General features: G+C 36.0%; 1 protein-coding gene across 8 annotated transcripts in view; it reads left to right on the top strand.

The window, feature by feature from the left end:
• Positions 1-17,329, top strand: part of OSBPL8 (oxysterol binding protein like 8) — a 221,872-nt gene that overhangs the window by 96,062 nt on the left and 108,481 nt on the right. For 3 of the 8 annotated variants that reach the window (XM_055239472.2, XM_055239473.2, XM_063615086.1), the window contains exons 3-4: positions 5,099-5,135; positions 14,397-14,534. In XM_055239472.2, the coding sequence (XP_055095447.1) occupies positions 5,099-5,135; positions 14,397-14,534 (175 nt within the window). The remainder of the gene's footprint in view (positions 1-5,098; positions 5,136-14,396; positions 14,535-17,329) is intronic. The other 5 variants (XM_055239475.2, XM_055239476.2, XM_063615087.1 and 2 more) reach the window with 3 other exon arrangements.

The raw sequence follows: 17,329 nt of genomic DNA, 5'->3' as shown, positions 1-17,329 counted from the left end.
TTATTCTAAGGGCCTATGATAACGCTAAATAGAGCACTCTTCAGATGTTTTGTATACTCTTTCTGAATTGTAGTTTCTTGGAGCCAGCTGCTGTAGGATTGCTTCTGTAACAACTTGATCAACTTTATTGGGTGAAGAGGTGCCACCAGCTACATCAGTGCTTGATGAGCTCTTTGTCATGAGTCAGATGACTTAAATCAAGCCATGATGTATATTAACAGGGAAGTGTTGTGCCGAAGGGAATGGAATCAAAGCTATAGATTGCGTGGGATTACTTCTTTATTATTAGGGTGGCCTTCCATCGTGGTTTATTTCAGACTGAGAAGTTTCCCAGGATGAAGATGTTTATGTACCCTAAAGATTGCTTGTTTAATGCTCATTATAGATGAGGTGGCAAATATTTAGACATACAATAAAATAAAATCAATTTTTTTTGCATTGTGCACTATTTCTGAGATTTATAGACTAAAATTAGTAAATATTTGGGTAATGGCTATAAATATTTCATGCTTTTAAATACTTTGATAGTATGTCTGAAACTTTTATTATTGATATATCTTATTGATATAACAAAATTAGTGAGATAACTGCGTGGACATTGTCTGTGGGACAATGGTAAACAATAAGATACTCAAATAGAGTCAATTAGAGAAACTGTTGCTTTTTAGAGACAGGGTCTCTATATTGCTCAGGCTGGAGTGCAGTGGCTGTTCACAGGTGCAATCATGGTACACTGCAGCCTTGAACTCCTGGGCTCAAGCAGTCCTCCTGCCTCAGCCTCCCATGTAGCTGGGGCTACAAGGCACCCATGATGACCTTTTTCTGAATAAACTGAGAAGCTGTTCTTGGATTCTCTGAGACTCTAGCTCTATTTAGGTTCTTTAACAAAAACCAAGAAGAACGCCTAGCATTTTGCTTTTAAAATATTGTACAAGGTAATTGTGTAGAATGGTTCCACATCAATAATTTCACATTGTTTTTATTCATGTGTTATACAACATGGTACTGTACAAATTTGACCCAGGTCCTAGAAGTGGTAAGAATAAGAAATTAGTAGTGTGCAGTTTAGCCATGTGCAGAAGACTTCAGTGTTATACGTTACTTTGTAAATTTGATATGTAATCCTCAATTACTTACATCCTGTTTCCCATTGGCATCACTTACAAGCAACTCTGGAAGGATGATTTCACTTGACTCCCAGTTCAGTGCTTTTATATCCATATCCTTTTGATGAAATTTTCTGAAGCCATGCTTATTTTTCATTGTGTTTCAGCTTTGCATTTGCAGTGTTTGAGTGTGATTCTTAGTTGTGTTGTCCATTATGATACATGTTTTTCTAGGGCCTGTTCTTTTATCCCATGGCATTTTTCAATCTCTTATGATTAAGCCATTCAGGTCATATAACGTAACTCTCATACATAATTTATATTTTTCTTACCAGCCTGAACCTTTCCCTGTACAGATTTATATATCCAACTGCTTACTTGACATTTCCACTTGGATGAATGTCTGACATGTATTTCAAACTTAATTTGACCCAAACTGAGCTCCTTATATTTCTCCCTGTAAACTAGCTGCTCTCACTATCTTTTCTGTCTCAGATAATGGCAGTCCCATCCTTCCAGGTGCTCAAACCCCAAGACTTGACATTATTTTGTTCCTGCCTTTTTTATCTCACATTTGGTCTATTTGGAAATCTTGTTTGCTCTATTTTCAAAATATATTTGGAACTCAGCTACTTCTCATCACCTTCACTGCTAACACTTTTGGTCCACGATTCCCCCTCTCTCCTAGATTATAGCAGTAACCTCCTAAGTGATTATACCCTTGTCTCTCTAGTCTGTTATCAACATAGCAATCAGAGTGATTCTGTTAAAACATAATCAGACTGTGTCAATTCTCTTCTCAAAACCATCCAGTGGTTCCCCATCTTATTCAAAATAAAACCAAAGTTTTGACTAGAACCTACAAAGTCCTATACACCCTGACATCTGTTTACCCCTCTGACCTCATCTCCTACTACTTTCCTATTTTTCATTGCATTCCAGCCTCACTGGCCTTCGTACTCTTCCATAAACACTCCAGACTTGCTTGCATCATAATCCTGTACACTTGCTCTTCCCTCTGTCTTTAATACTTTCACCCTGTGTGTGTTGTTATGCCAAGTTCCTTCATCTTATTCAGTCAACTCTGTATTGAAGCCTTCTTAGGCCACCCTATCTAAAATTTTAACTCCCTTTCCCTAATATTTTTTATGTCCCCATTTGTTACTTATTTCCCCATTTATGTCCCCATTTGTTACTTATGCTATATATTATACCATGAATTTTTACTTAACATTTTTTATGTTACTGTTCATCTCTCTTACTAGGACATGAGTACCAGGGGCAGGATTTTTGTCTATTTTGCTTACTGCTATGTCCCTTGGTGTCTAAGTGATGTATGTCAGCAGTAGTTACTAAGTAAATATTTGTTAAATGGATGAATAGATGATTGGAAAAGATGATGTTTGTTTTGATTATTTATTGTTCAGTGCCTCAACTTGAAAAAAACAGGATTGATCCAGTAGAATCAGATTTATATAACACAGACATGCTTGAGGATAATGTCGAGACTAACCATGCCTGGACATTTTTGGAGCAAATATTTAGTAGTAGTTGTATATGCTAAGGATTATTTCCTGGGAGTAAAAAGGTAAGGAGTACGGTTGTATAGCAGTTGACATGGTGCTGTTAATTGACAAAATATGAGAATATAACAGAACTGTACAATGAAAGTTGAGCTGATTAATCTTTAAATAGAAGATGAACTATAAAACCTTCAAACATGACTGGCCTTGTGAAATTAAATACTCTCAGCTGTGTATACATAAGATTAGAACCACTGCTTTCCTTTTGCAAGTTACTGATAAATCTAGGGAAACGATGCAATCATTTATATCAATTCAGGAAGATCTTAGAAGATGTCTATGAAGCATTTGTAAAGTTTGCCACAGTTGTTTCTGTCAGCTTAACTTTTTTCCAGTTTTCCAGTGTTACGTTATTTATTGGTACACAACAAACTATCTAAAAATTAAGTGGCATAAAACAACAAGTATTTATTATCTCAGATTTCCATGGATCAAAATCCAAGAGTAGCTTAGCTAGAGGTCTCTCACTCAGTCTCTCCTGTGGTTGCAGTCAGGATAGTGGGGATTGGGTATTGCTGCAGTCTCAACTGAAAGACTGACTATGCCGGGCGCGGTGGCTCATGCCTGTAATCCCAGCACTTTGGGAGGCTGAGATGGGCAGATCAGAAGGTCAGGAGTTCCAGACTGGCCTGGCTAACATGGTGAAACCCCGTCTCTACTAAAAATATAAAAATTAGTTGGGTGTGGTGACACGTGCCTGTAGACCCAGCTACTCAGGAGGCTGAGGCAGAAGAATCGCTTGAACCCGGGAGGCGGAGATTGCAATGAGCCGAGATCACACCACTGCACTCCAGCCTGGGCAACACAGTGAGACTCTACCTCAAAAAACAAAAAAACAAAAGACTGACTGGGGATGGAGGGTGGAGTGGGAGATCTGCTTCCAAGTTCACTTAGTGGTGTTTGCCGACCTCACTAACACCATAGTTCTTTCACCTAGTGGGCCTCTCTACAAGGCTGACATACAAAGTGACAGTTGGCTTTCCCCAGGGTAATCTATCTACAAGAGATTGAGAAACTGCATGCAAGATGGGATGCATCTATAAAGTCTCTTTATAATCTAATCCTAGAAGAGACATCCCATCACTTTGGCTGTATTCTGTTCATTAGAAGTGATTTAGGGCCTGGTGTGATGGCTCACATCAGTAATTCCAGCATTTTGGGAGGCAGAGGCTGGAGGATTGCTTCAGCCCAGGAGAATATAACTTTGCCAACTTTAGTTTGTTTGTAAAACCAGAAGAATGAGATTAAATGGGAAACTGCACAAACATGAATAGAGCAAATGCCTTCAAGGCATTAGAAGATCATTTCAAGTATTGCAAAAAGCCATCACTTACGGAAGGAATAGGTCCAAGATTTTATTCAAGGAGGTGACAAAAGCCCAAAGCAAACAACTGCTAACTTGTTTTGTCACAGCCAATTAAGATCCTCAAGTCTCTTTAAGACCAACAAATAATGTAATTATTGGGAATTTTTTATTTCTGTTACTGCATTTGTTTTGGTATGTTACTGCATTTGGTATTTAAAATGAAGGAGAGCTGAGAACTCTGTTTCTACCAGAACCAAAGCACTTGTCCATAGGCAACATTTAGAGTAATTTATGTTAAAATAGTTACTAAACAAAAGGTCAGCAGACTTTTTCCTGTTTCTTTTAGTTGATTGCAAGTTCTTCACTCAAGGGTTGGGTCTTGTGACTTCCCAAAGACCAGTAGCTCCAAATATTATGCTTGATTTTTAGTGGGCCCTAAGAAAATTTTGTCTGACTTAATAAAACTTCTTTCTGATTAATGTTTCTATTTTTTTTTTTTTTTTTTTGGCATTTGAGAAAAAATTTGTTCTACTTTGTTGATGCCTCTGTAGATGCTCTTCACACAATGCTTGGCATGTAACAAGCACTCAGTAAATGTTCCTTATTCTTTTGTAGAAGAAACATACTAAATCTCTTTGTAGTGTTACGTGCTTTCATGGCATGCAGAACTAATCTTTAATAGTGCATGGGTGTTATATAGTTTTAAACCACCTTAAATTTAGGGAATGCATAACTTGTCTGTCTCTTAAATTTCTATGTAATTTTTACCTTTACTAACTTATATCTTGAATTTGAAAGTAATTTTTGACTTAATTTTCAAAACAAAATACGTAGGTGATCCATTTTTCTCTTACCACCTTCATTTTCTAAAAACAAAACAAATATTTGATACTGCTTAATCTAAGATCTTTTTTTGTGTGTGGAAAAGGAAATTTCTTGTAAATTATTACGGTTATTACTATTGATGTGCATGTGCTTTCTACTTATAAACTAATGCTATTTTCCTTGTCCTTTTGTTTCACTGCTGTTTCCATCCTGATGCGTTTTGCTTCTTCCTGATTTGGACTATATTTGTTTGCTGCTCAATTACCCTGCCTTAAAAGCTTCTTGGTGATAGCAAAGATGTCCTTGGGCCATCAAGTAAGTAGCTGAAGCTTGAACGGCATGTTTGGGGACATGATAATATTTTGATGTGTAATTATTATGAAAGGCAAATGGTGTTTCAATTTTGAATTATTAAGTCTTCTACTTTTCTTTCCAGGAATTGAAATATAAAGAATATAAATGGTCATTTAGTACCCAGTGCCCCTTCTGTTCTCATTGTCCATCTGAGATTCATAGGCAGTGTTTGTATATTTACATCTTGATTATCTGAAGATGCATTATTTAGTTAATTATCTAACTGATAATTTGGGACCTCTTCTTCATAGTATTTCTTTCTACAGTTATCACAAGGCATAGATCTAGCACAAGGATTTCACTTCCATATGAAAGGGAGAAAAGCTTTTATTTTGTCAGAATTTTTACATAATAATTTGATTATGAAAATTGTTTTATACTTTGGGTATAAGTGAAACATATTTTACCTTAGGGATTTAGAAGATGTATCCTTGAAAATTATATCCAATTCACCTCAACACATTTTATTGAAGAGTTTTTTGGGGCAGGGAGTGGCAGACACTGCCAACTTTTTTTTTTTTTTTTTTTTTTGAGACGGAGTCTTTCTCTGTCCCCCAGGCTAGAGTGCACTGGCGCGATCTCGGCTCACTGCAAGCTCCGCCTCCCGGGTTCACGCCATTCTCCTGCTTCAGCCTCCCGAGTAGCTGGGATTACAGGCACCCGCCACCACACCCGGCTAATTTTTTGTATTTTTAGTAGAGACGGGGTTTCACCGTGTTAGCCAGGATGGTCTCGATCTCCTGACCTTGTGATCCGCCCGCCTCGGCCTCCCAAAGTGCTGGGATTACAGGCTTGAGCCACCACGCCCGGCCACTGCCAACTTTTGGAGGTACATAATGAATAAAACATGATGCCTGCCCCTAAAAATTTGTATAGTCTAGCTAGGGAGTAAGAGGGGCAATTTTTATATTAAAAATCATAGAATTGCTGAGGTGAAAGGAACTTCAGAAATTATCTAATAAAGCATTAATTTTATAGAGGAGAGCCTGAAGTTAAGATAGCACAAATATCCGAGAAGTTAGAATTGGTTACTAGTCCAGTGTGTCTTCCTTCTACTGTTATTCAAAGATAGAAGGAAACTGTTTGCTGCATTCAAGTATAACTAAACAGTTAAAATTTTACTGCATCATAGATGAAGATTTTAACTTTATTGATGAATAATATAGAAAATTATATTGATTTAGGAAGTTTTATTATTGATTCCTAAACAATTATCTGATTATTGCAAGTCAGTTTACTGTTCTGGGACTTATATTTCATTGACCTAGGAAAGGAACTTAATGAGATAATGGTAAAGGTTTTCTTCTAACTATAAACTTTTTTAGTCTAGATGAGTTGCTGTTTATCTCTAACTGGTTATAGTATGTATGTATTTTTTTTTTTCTAAAAAGAGAGGATTTAAAGTAATATGCTAAATCCTTTTTTTTTTTTTTAATTCTTATTTTTTAGAGACAGGGGACTCACTCTGTCACTCAGGCTGGAGTACAGGAGCACAATCATAACTCATGCAACCTTGAACTTCTGGGCTCAAGGGATCTTCCTGCCACCTGAGTAGCTAGGACTCCAGGCTTGTGCCACCACACCCAATTAATTTTTAAAATTTTTTGTAAAGATGTGGTCTCACTGTGTTGCCCAGGCTGGTCTTGAACTCCTGGTCTCAAGTGATCCTCCCGCCTTGGCCTCCCAGAATGTTGGGATTACAGGTGTGAGCCACCGTGCCTAGCCCTTTTTTCATTCTTAAATGCAATAACTCAAAATATTTTATAAATATTATTTATTATACAGTCATCATTAGGAGGTAGAAATCTTAAAAATAGAAAAAAGAACACAAATCTCAAAATGTTGTTTTTCATTTTCTTGAGACAGAGTTTTACTCTGATACCCAGGCTGGAGTGCAGTGGCACAATCACAGCTTGCTGCAGCCACAACTTCTAGACTCAAGCGATCTTCCCACCTCAGCCTCCTGAGTAGCTGGGACTACAAGCATGTGCCCAGTAAATTTTTTTTATTGTTATTTTTTGTAGACACAGGGTTTTCCTACATTGCCAAGGCTGGTCAAAAACTCCTGGACTCAAGCGGTCCTTCTGCCTTGGCTTCCCAAAATGCTGACATTGCAGGTGTGAGCCACTGCACCAAGCTTCAAAATATTTTTATGTTTTGTTGTTCAGCTTTGTGATACTTACTTGGCATATAATTTCAATGGATTCTTCAGTTTCTTTAGTTAGCTCATGTATTTAGACATGGACTCAGGTGAACTAAATGGCACTGCTGAGCTTTATAAATAGAATAGCATTTTAAATATTAACTGAAATATTTTATCTTAGGAACTGGGTTTTTACAAATGGAGATCTTTTTTACTTGGAATAGAAGAAATTTACTTAAGGTTATATATTTCAAGCATATATAAATAAAAATATACAACAGAATATTAGAGATGACTTTATAATGTACTCTGCCAAGTATTAAAAGGCTGGGTCTGTATAATCATTTGTTAGAGACCATATATCTTTTAAAGTGAAGTACAGTTGACCCTTGAACAAGACAACTTTTGACTGCACGAGTCCACTTCTATGTGTATTTTTAAAAATAGATATATTGGAAAATTTTTCTGAGGTTTGTGACAATTTAAAACTCACAGATGAACTGTACCTTAGAAACACAGAAAAAATAAAGGAAAGGTTAGGTATATCATGAATGCATAAAATATAAGTAGGTACTAGTTTATTTTCTTACTACTTTAAAATATTCACAAATCTATTACAAAAGTAAAAATTTATCAAAACTTTTCACACACACTGTACATGTTGCCATTCCCAGTTGAGAAAAATGTAAACAAACATAAAGATACAGTATTAAATCGTAACTACATAACATTAACTAGTACATACTGTACTACTGTAATAATTTTCTAGCCACTTCCTGTTATTACAATGAGCTCAGGTGTTGCGAATATCTACTTAAACTGCTGTGTGATGCTAATCATGTCTGTGTGAAGTTCTTTGCTCCAGTAAGTTGCATATTGCTTTAGAAAGTCATTTATCACCATTCTTGCCTATTTTCATCATGTTTCGTGCAATATTGTAAACCTTGAATAACACTATGGGACCCATGTGAAGTACCACTGTTGATGCTTCAGTTGCTCCCAAGAAGCAGACAAAGGCCATGACATTACAAGAAAAAGTTTAATTGCTTAATATTTAGCTCTAGATTGAGGTCTGCAGCTGTGGTTGCTGCTTTTTCAAACTGATGATTCATCTTGTAAACAGATGGCATAAACTTATGGTATCAATAAATACAGTATAGTACTGTAATTGTATTTTCTCTTATGATTTTCTTAATAACATTTTCTTTAGCTTATGTATATATGGTATTACATAATACAATATGTAATACATACAACATATACAATATGTGTTAATGATTTGTATTATGTATAAGGCTTCCAGTCAACAGTGAACAGTAGGCTATTAGTACTTAAGTTTTTGGAGGGTCAAAAGTTAAATGCACTTTTTTTTTTTTTTTTGACATGGAGTCTCGCTCTGTCACCTAGTGCAGGGACGCAACCTTGGCTCACTGCAGCCTCTGCCTCCCGGGTTCAAGCAATTTTCCTGCCTCAGCCTCCTGAGTAGCTGGGATTACAGGCATGCACCACCATGCCCAGCTAATTTTGTATTTTTAGTAGAGATGGGGTTTCACCATGTTGGCCAGGCTAGTCTCAAACTCCTGACCCCAAATGATCTGCCTGCCTCCCAAAGTGCTGGGATTACAGGTGTGAGCCACCACTCCCAGTCCCTAAATACACATTTTTGACTGCTTAAACGTCAACTGTAATTTCATGGTACTTGATTAGGATCATGTACTATTGAATGAAAAAACTATGTGATCTATACTGACATTTAAATTATTGGAGTATTTAAGAAATGTATACCTTAGAAGAAAAGGAGACATAGGATTTACATACAGATTATTATTTATGACTTTAAAAAATTACTTCATCTTATTTTAGCTTCCACTTAAAGGCAAACTTTCAAAACTTGTAAAATTCTTCAAATTTTATATTGATGAGTTGAATTCAGAAGGTAAAAATGTTAGTTTTTGATTCATGTTCTCCTTAGATGCAGCAGATATGTTAATTATATTAACTGTTTCAGTGTGATTTCTACTAAAGATGAGTAATGTGACTAGCAAAGCAGGTTGCTTTACTTCCACTTGAAGTAGAAACAGCAGAGGGCACTGTAATGTTATCTTTGGTAGGTGAGACAGTGAAACTGCACTGGAATCACACAATGATTCATTTGCCAAATATCTATTCAGTCATTTAGAGAGTATTTAGTGAGTATCAGTTATGTGCCAAGGGATACAGAAAAAAAGTCACTGTCCCTCTTAAACTTATGTTTGAATGGTCTACTGTTATGTAACTGATGTAGGAAATCATAATGATTTTTATATTCCCTAGCCTCTTTTGTCTATATAGTTGTTAATGCTTGTGAATGGGGTCAGGGAAAATAAATAGAAACATGGGCTTTCTGATTTTTTTTTGGTAAAGAGGTGCACTAGGTGTATCGCTGTTTCTGCATACTCTGTTACTTCACGGTTATCAAAATCAGGCAGTAATACTTCCATTGAAAATGGATTAGAAAGGGTGAATAGAGCTAACTTTACAGTTCAGGCTGTTTTAAAGTGATCCAAGACATAGACACCTATGTTTTACTGACAGAATACTAAAACCTACATTAATTCTGCTAGTGGTTCTTACAAAGTATTTTAAATTAGCATTAAATGTTCTGTCTGATACATACAAAAGAATATGTGTCATATGTAAATGAGAGCATAATTATACAATGAGCCCTTATTGACCTATCACTCAGCTTAAGAACTAGAATCTTCCATGTACCTTCGGTTTTTCTGCTGCCTTTTTTTTTTTTTTTTTTTTTGAGACGGGGTCTCTGTCTGTCGCCCAGGCTGGAGTACAGTGGTGCGATCTCGGCTCACTGCAAGCTCCGCCTCCCGGGTTCACGCCATTCTCCTGCCTCAGCCTCTGAAGTAGCTGGGACTACAGGCGCCGGCCACCACGCCCGGCTAATTTTTTTTTTTTTTTTTTTTTTTTTTTTTTTTTGGTATTTTTTAGTGGAGACAGGGTTTCACCCTGTTAGCCAGGATGGTCTCAATCTCCTGACCTCATGATCCGCCTGCCTCGGCCTCCCAAAGTGCTGGAATTACAGGCGTGAGCCACCGCGCCTGGCCTCTGCTGGATTTTTATCCCTGAGCCTGCCCCAAGAGGGCATGACTAGGTTGTATTTTTTCTTTTTATTATTCTTTGCTTTTTAAAAAGTCTTTTTTGTTGTTGTTTTTTACTCACATATGTATCACTAGATTTTGCTTGGTTTTCAATTTTAAAAGAATGGTGTCATGGTTTATATAATTTTCTAGGACTTGCTGTTTGTAGTTACCTTTTTTTTTTTTTAAATTTTTTAAAGAGACAGGGTCTTGCTCTGTTGCCCACACTGGGGTGCATTGGCTTTATCACAGCTTACTGCAGCTTTGAACACCTGGGCTCAAGTGATGCTCCCACCTCAGCCTTCCTAGTAGCTGGGACTACAGATGCTTGTCATGCTAGGATTACAGTGTAAGCTACCACACCCAGCTAACTTTTTTTAATTTTTATTTCTTTTAGAGATAGGTCTTGCTATGTTGCGTAGGCTGGTCTTGAACTCCTGGCCTCAAGCAATCCTCCCACCTCAGCCTCCTGAGTAGCTGGGATTATGGATGCAAGCCGTTGTGCCTGGCTGTAATTAACATTTTACTTTTAATATTCAATCATGTTGTTTGTTATAGAACTAGATCATTCCTTTTTAGTGCTATATACTATTTCATTATATGCATATGCCACAATTTATTAAAATTCATTTTTCAATTGATGAATATGTTGTTTTGGTTTTTGCTATTATGAACAGTGTTGGTATGAACATTCTTATTCTTGTCCCTTGGTACATACCTGTAAGAGTTTTTCTAGATCCAAGAGTGGAATTGTTGGACCCACAGGATATTCAGTTTTATATAAGAAGCTCACATTGTTTTCCAAAGTGCTCGTATCAACTTATACTCCACTAACAATGCTTAAGACATCTCGATGATCCCATCCTCATCAGTATTTGGTATTATCAGATGCTAATTTTTGTTAATTTCACTGAGTATAAAATATTTATTATTTTGATTTGTATTTGCCTCATTACTAAAAAAGGATGGACATCTTTTCACACATTTATTGCCCCTTTGCATTTTTCTTCTGTGAATCACTGTTCAAGTCTTTGCCCTATTTTGCTATTTGATGATGTTCTTTTTCTATTGATTTATGGAAGTTTTTTTTTTAAGAACATTCTAGATACCAACCTTGTGTTAATTATGGGTGTTGCAAATATCTTATTTTGTGCCTTTTCAGTTTATGATACCTTTAAATAAATTTATACTTTTAATATTGAACTTACTGATTTTTTAATTTTTGGGTTAGTGCTTTTTTGTGTCTTTTTAAAGGAATATCTGTCCCAAGTTTATGAAGATATTCTCTTATTCTAAAGATTTTCCAGTTTTGCTTTTTACATTATGTCTGTAGTCTTCATAGAACTATTCTTTGTGTGTGGTAAGAAGTAGAGTTTCTCTACTTTTCCAATATTGATGAGCAGTTGATAACCTCATATTGTTAACTGAGTAATTTATTTTCCCTATTTCTATTGTATATCTGAGCTCCATGTATGTATGTGTCTGTTTCTGAAAGCTATCTGCTATGTTCTTTAGGTCAATTTATCTCTCTGCATCAGTACCATACATTTAAAATTATTTTTTAATAATTATTTTTAGGAATCAAATGAATCTTGGATTTAGTAACTGAAAGAGACACCATATACTTTATGATGTTTTATAAAAATATAAAGTTGGTTTATTGACTCAGCATAAATTTATCGAACATCTTTAGTATGGTAGGAAGCAGCACCTTTAATAGGGCAGGAAGTTTACCAGGACCTGATAATTTATGGGAAAATAAGGCAGACAAAACTTCCTTCTCTCACGGAATTTAATGTCTAATGGAGGAAGACAAGCAATAAACTATATTGTTTCAGATAATGATAGGAGCTACAATGAAAATCATGTAAGGTAAAGTGATAGAGTATAACTGTGAAGTGGTGGGTACTAACCCTAAAAAAAAAAAAGCCAAATTGTGCTATGTTGAAATTAAGAACGTATCAAAAAGCACCATGAAGAAACCAAAGGGCTTTTCTGAAGAGATGACATTTGAGCCCAGACAACAAAGGAGAGGAGCTAATAATGTGATGATCTGGGGTAGGAATATTCCAGGTAGAAAGAGCAAGAGATAAAAGCCCTGTGACTGGGCAAAAGATGGCCTTTCTTGAGGAAATACCAAGAAGACTATTTACGGCAGGAGCCAAGTGAGTGACAGGGAAGTGGTAGAGAATGAGGTTGGAACAAGTAGCAGGCCAGACTGTGTTGAATTTCCAGGTTATGAATTCTATTGCAAATGTAATGGGAAGCCAGTGAGGATATTTCCGCATAGTGGAAATCTAATTTATGATTTTAAAAGATTGCTCGGTAAGAGAAAGAGAAAAATAAAAACACATCTAAGGTTTTGGCCTGAGAAAGTAGTGGGAGGGGAGTAGTGATGGCACGAACTGAGATTGGGGAGAGGCAGGTTTGAAGGATGAGCAGAATCAAAAATTATATTCTAGATAAATTTGAGATGCCTGTAAATAATTAAGAGGTGATTATAAGGCAGGCAGTTGGGTATGTAAGTTTGAGTTTAGGGGGAGATATGAAGTTGGGAGTCATCAGTCTATAGATTTTTTTAACTGACTTGGAAAAACAATTTTTTATATTTTGGATGAAAAGTGCAAGTGTTTTTGTATTTTTACTTTGGAATCTAAGGAGCTGAAATAAAATTTTGAAAACTATCGCAATGGAAAACATTTTAAGCCAATTAGATTTAAAGGACGTGATGAGAAAAAGATGAATGTGAAATTCTGAATGTCTGTTGAAAAATAAAACCTATGGTGGAGACTAAATCGTCTTTTTTTTTTTTTTGAGATGGAGTTTCGCTCTTGTTGCCCAGGCTGGAGTGCAATGGCATGATCTCTGCTCACTGCAACCTCTGCCCCCTGGGTTCAAGCGATTCTCCTGCCTCAGCCTCCCTAGTAGCCGGGATTACAGGCGCGCCAACACGTCTGCCTAATTTTTGTATTTTTAGTAGAGACGGGGTTTCGCCACATTGGCCAGGATGGTCTCGCACTCCTGACCTCAGGTGATCCACCTATCTCGACTTTCCAAAGTGCTAGTAAATTGTCCTTTCTTAAGATGAAACTCGAGTTTTTATAGGCTGAAAGCACAGGAATATAAAATGAAAGAACGTGGAGATCCTCAGGTACTTTGGACTTGGCGGTTTGTCCTGTTTCTTCATTGAGTGTTTTCACTTTGTTTCTGCTCTCTGAAACTGGGCATGGCTCGCTATCACTGAGTGATAGATAGTAGGAGGGCCAAATGGGTGAGAAGCAACTTCAAAGTACTACTTAAATTGGTTATTGTGGCAGCAAGCTTTAAGAGACAGACTTTGGAACCAAATGGTTCTGAGTTAGAATCTTGCCTCTATTACTGTTTAGCCTCAGGCAAGGCAATCTCTGACCCTCAAGTTTCTTCCTCTCTAAAACAGTTATCATACCGACTTTTCATGAAAATCAGAAATTAGAGTAGAAATTCTAGTGAATGTCAAGTATTATTTTATACTGCTAGTAATTTGTAGTTTTTCTGATTACTAATGAGGCTGGGTATCTTTATGTGTTTATTGACGATTTGTATTTTTTTTTGGGGAAATGACTGTCTTTTGCTTATTGTTTTGTTGGTAAATATAAAGAGTAAATAGCACAATGAAAGGCACACAGTAAACCTTAGGCCTTTCATTATCAGTTGGATATGTATTTTCATTATTATAATGTCTATAATTTGTATATCTGACTGAAACATACCTGTCAATTCTTCTTGGATCAGTAACAAACCAACATGAAAACAAGATGACTATGAGAATTTATTAAAGTATTGAGTTGGTAAAATGAATATAACCACCAAGGCCATTTCAGTTATGATCTTATTCCATGTTATTAAGTATACTATTATGTAAATCTATGACTTTAGTACTAATTATTTTTCTCTTCTCTCCTTGAGCTGTTGTAGCAAACAGTGACGAATCTCAACTTCTGACACCAGGAAAGATGAGTCAGCGCCAAGGAAAAGAAGCTTATCCAACGCCAACCAAAGATTTGCATCAGCCATCTCTTAGTCCAGCAAGTCCTCACAGCCAGGGTAGGAAGTTGTGGTTTTCATGTTTTGTCTTGTTTTTGTTTTTGTTTTTGGAGGGGAGAAGGGGGGAGAATGACATTTGGGGACTATCATATTTTTTCTTTTTAACTATTTGGTTTTGTAAGGGGTTTTGTTTGTTTTGTTTAGGTCATCTATAATACTCTTGAAATGAGTACACTTTCCTTTAGACTTTTAATTTTTTAAATATTCTCCAACATACTTCGTTAGTTATATCATTCATCTAATTTGGTGATTCTTACACTTTATGGTCTCATGGTTCCTTTGTAGTCTTAAAAATTATTGAAGACTGTGAAGTGCTTTTGTTTATGTGAGTTATGTCTATTTGTATTTATTATATTATAAATTAAAACTAGAAATTTAAAAATTTAATTCATTTAAAGTAATAAACCCATTACATGTTAATATAAGTAACATTTTTATTAAGAATTACAATGTTTTCTTTCCCTCTACTCCCCAAAAAGTTGATTGAGAAGGTTGGTATTGGTTTATCCCGGGACTTCTCAACCTTAGAACTATTTTCAGGATTTCTCAACCTTGGCACTGTTTTGGGCCGGACAGTTCTTTGTTGTGGAGAGCTGTCCTATGCATTATATGATGTTTAGCAGTATCCCTGGCCTCTACCCAGTAGATGTCAATAGCAGTTTCCCCAGTTGTGACAACCAGAAATGTTTCCAGATGTTGCCAAGTATCCCTTGAGGGACAAAATCATCCATGATTAAGAACTGCTTTTTGGCAGTTTTTGCAAATCACTTTAATGTCTAGCTTAAAAGACACCTGCATTTTTGTATCTGCTTCTGCAGTCTTGTGATGTGATGATCTGATTGAAGTATATGAATAAAATCTGGTCTCACGCATATATATATATATATATATATATAGAGAGAGAGAGAGAGAGAGAGAGAGAGAGAGGGTTTATACATAATTAGAGATATTCTTTGATAATATGCCAAAACTTGACTAGTAGTAATTTTCTTAATGTTAATTGCAATCTGGAATCTGAAACGCTATCAGTACACTTTCCATACTCTGTTAAAATTCACTCTTGAATTTTGAATGGCTCTTTACTCATGCATGGTTTTGTAACATCATGCATTAGTCATTTGGAAAATATTTGCTTACTGAATTATGCAGATCTTCCAAGTGTTCACACATTAAAAAATATAGTACAGAGAAGGGCTTTATGTACACTTCTCATTCTGTTGCACAGAATATTAAAATCTTACCTACTAAAGGTTCAAGAGCAATAATTTTTACTTCTTCATCAAGGACATCTGTAAGTGAAACTGTCATTCTTCTGTGAGTGCATGACTGAAGAATTCAGTGCCTACTACTCCAGTTTGGTGCCTCTGCCTTGATTTGTGCTAAGTTGCCAGCAGTTTTACCCAACATTGCTTTTGTGCCATCAATGAAAATGGCAACATAATGAAAAAGTATTATGAAACTAGTTTTCACCTTGCAGACCCTGTAGAAGGGTCTTTGGGTACTCCCAGAAGTTCAGGGATCACAGTTTCTAATTCATAATTAATAAGTTTTGTATAATGGATTCTGCTCCTCAGCTGAAGTTTATTTAATCAAATGTACAGAAATCTCCTGTGGTACTACTCATAGCTGTGGTGGAAGCACTTCTGCTTTTAAAATTGAGAAATGAAATTTGTTGTTTTGAAAGTTAATGTATACTTAGGTTATTGAGTATTTTTAAAAATTAAATTTAGAGTTCTATCATACTTTGTAATTAGTCAGGTTTGATGTTGTAACTTTATGAATTATCTTTTGAAATTGGGCTTTAGTAACTTTTTAAATGAGTACTACCTTGTAAATAGTAAGTTACATGATCATTTTCTACTTTATTTCTTTATTTTTTGAGACAGAGTCTTGCTCTGTCGCCACGCTAGAGTGCAGTGGCGCAATCTCAGCTCACTGCAACCTCCGTCTCCAGGGTTCAAGCGATTCTCCTGCCTCAGCCTCCTGAGTAGCTGGGATTACAGGCGCATGCCACCATGCCCAGCTAATTTTTGTATTTTTAGTAGAGACGGGATTTCACCATGTTGGCCTGGATGGTCTTGATCTCTTGACCTTGTGATCTGCCCACCTCGGCCTCCCAATGTGCTGGGATTACAGGCATGAGCCACCACACCCGGCCTCTACTTTATTTCAATAGAAAATGTTTTTCTAGTCATATATTAGATGGAAACACTTTCATATAGCATTATAGGAACTATAAAAATTTATGTAACAAGATGAAAATAATTACTATAACATATATTGCTTAGTTGTCGATTGTATTTTTGAAAAGGTAGCATTTTTGTTACCAAAATGCTTTTTGGAAGACCTGAAAAACGATATATGATACACACTCTGGTATAAATAAGCTTCATTAAGATAAAATTCTGAAACAATGCAACCGACCTGGTTTTTTTTTTTTTTTGCACTGTGCACCAGAATTTTGGCTATAATAGATAATGGTTTCTCTGATTCATGTATCTGTGCACTAGAATATTTAGAGGAATTCTTTAACTTAGGAGTTAATGAACCAACAAAAGGGTTAGTTACTAATAATTAAAACTACACTTGTTTATATTTATTATGAATGTTTTCAGGCAAACAGGGAAGTTAAATAAAGAGTACAGTGAACACTAATATACCCATTGTGTAGGTGTAAACAGTTATTAACCTTTTGTTTTGTTTGTTTCATTTATTTGGGGTACAGCATGAATATTTAGAGTAAATTACAGACTTCATGGTGTACCCCAAAATACTTAGTGTATCTCTAAAAAATG

Source organism: Symphalangus syndactylus, chromosome 13, assembly GCF_028878055.3.
Source record: "Symphalangus syndactylus isolate Jambi chromosome 13, NHGRI_mSymSyn1-v2.1_pri, whole genome shotgun sequence".
NCBI classification, from domain to species: Eukaryota; Metazoa; Chordata; class Mammalia; order Primates; family Hylobatidae; genus Symphalangus; species Symphalangus syndactylus.
Note: the sequence above shows the minus strand (reverse complement) of the source record. Positions and strands in the feature narration are given on the sequence as shown.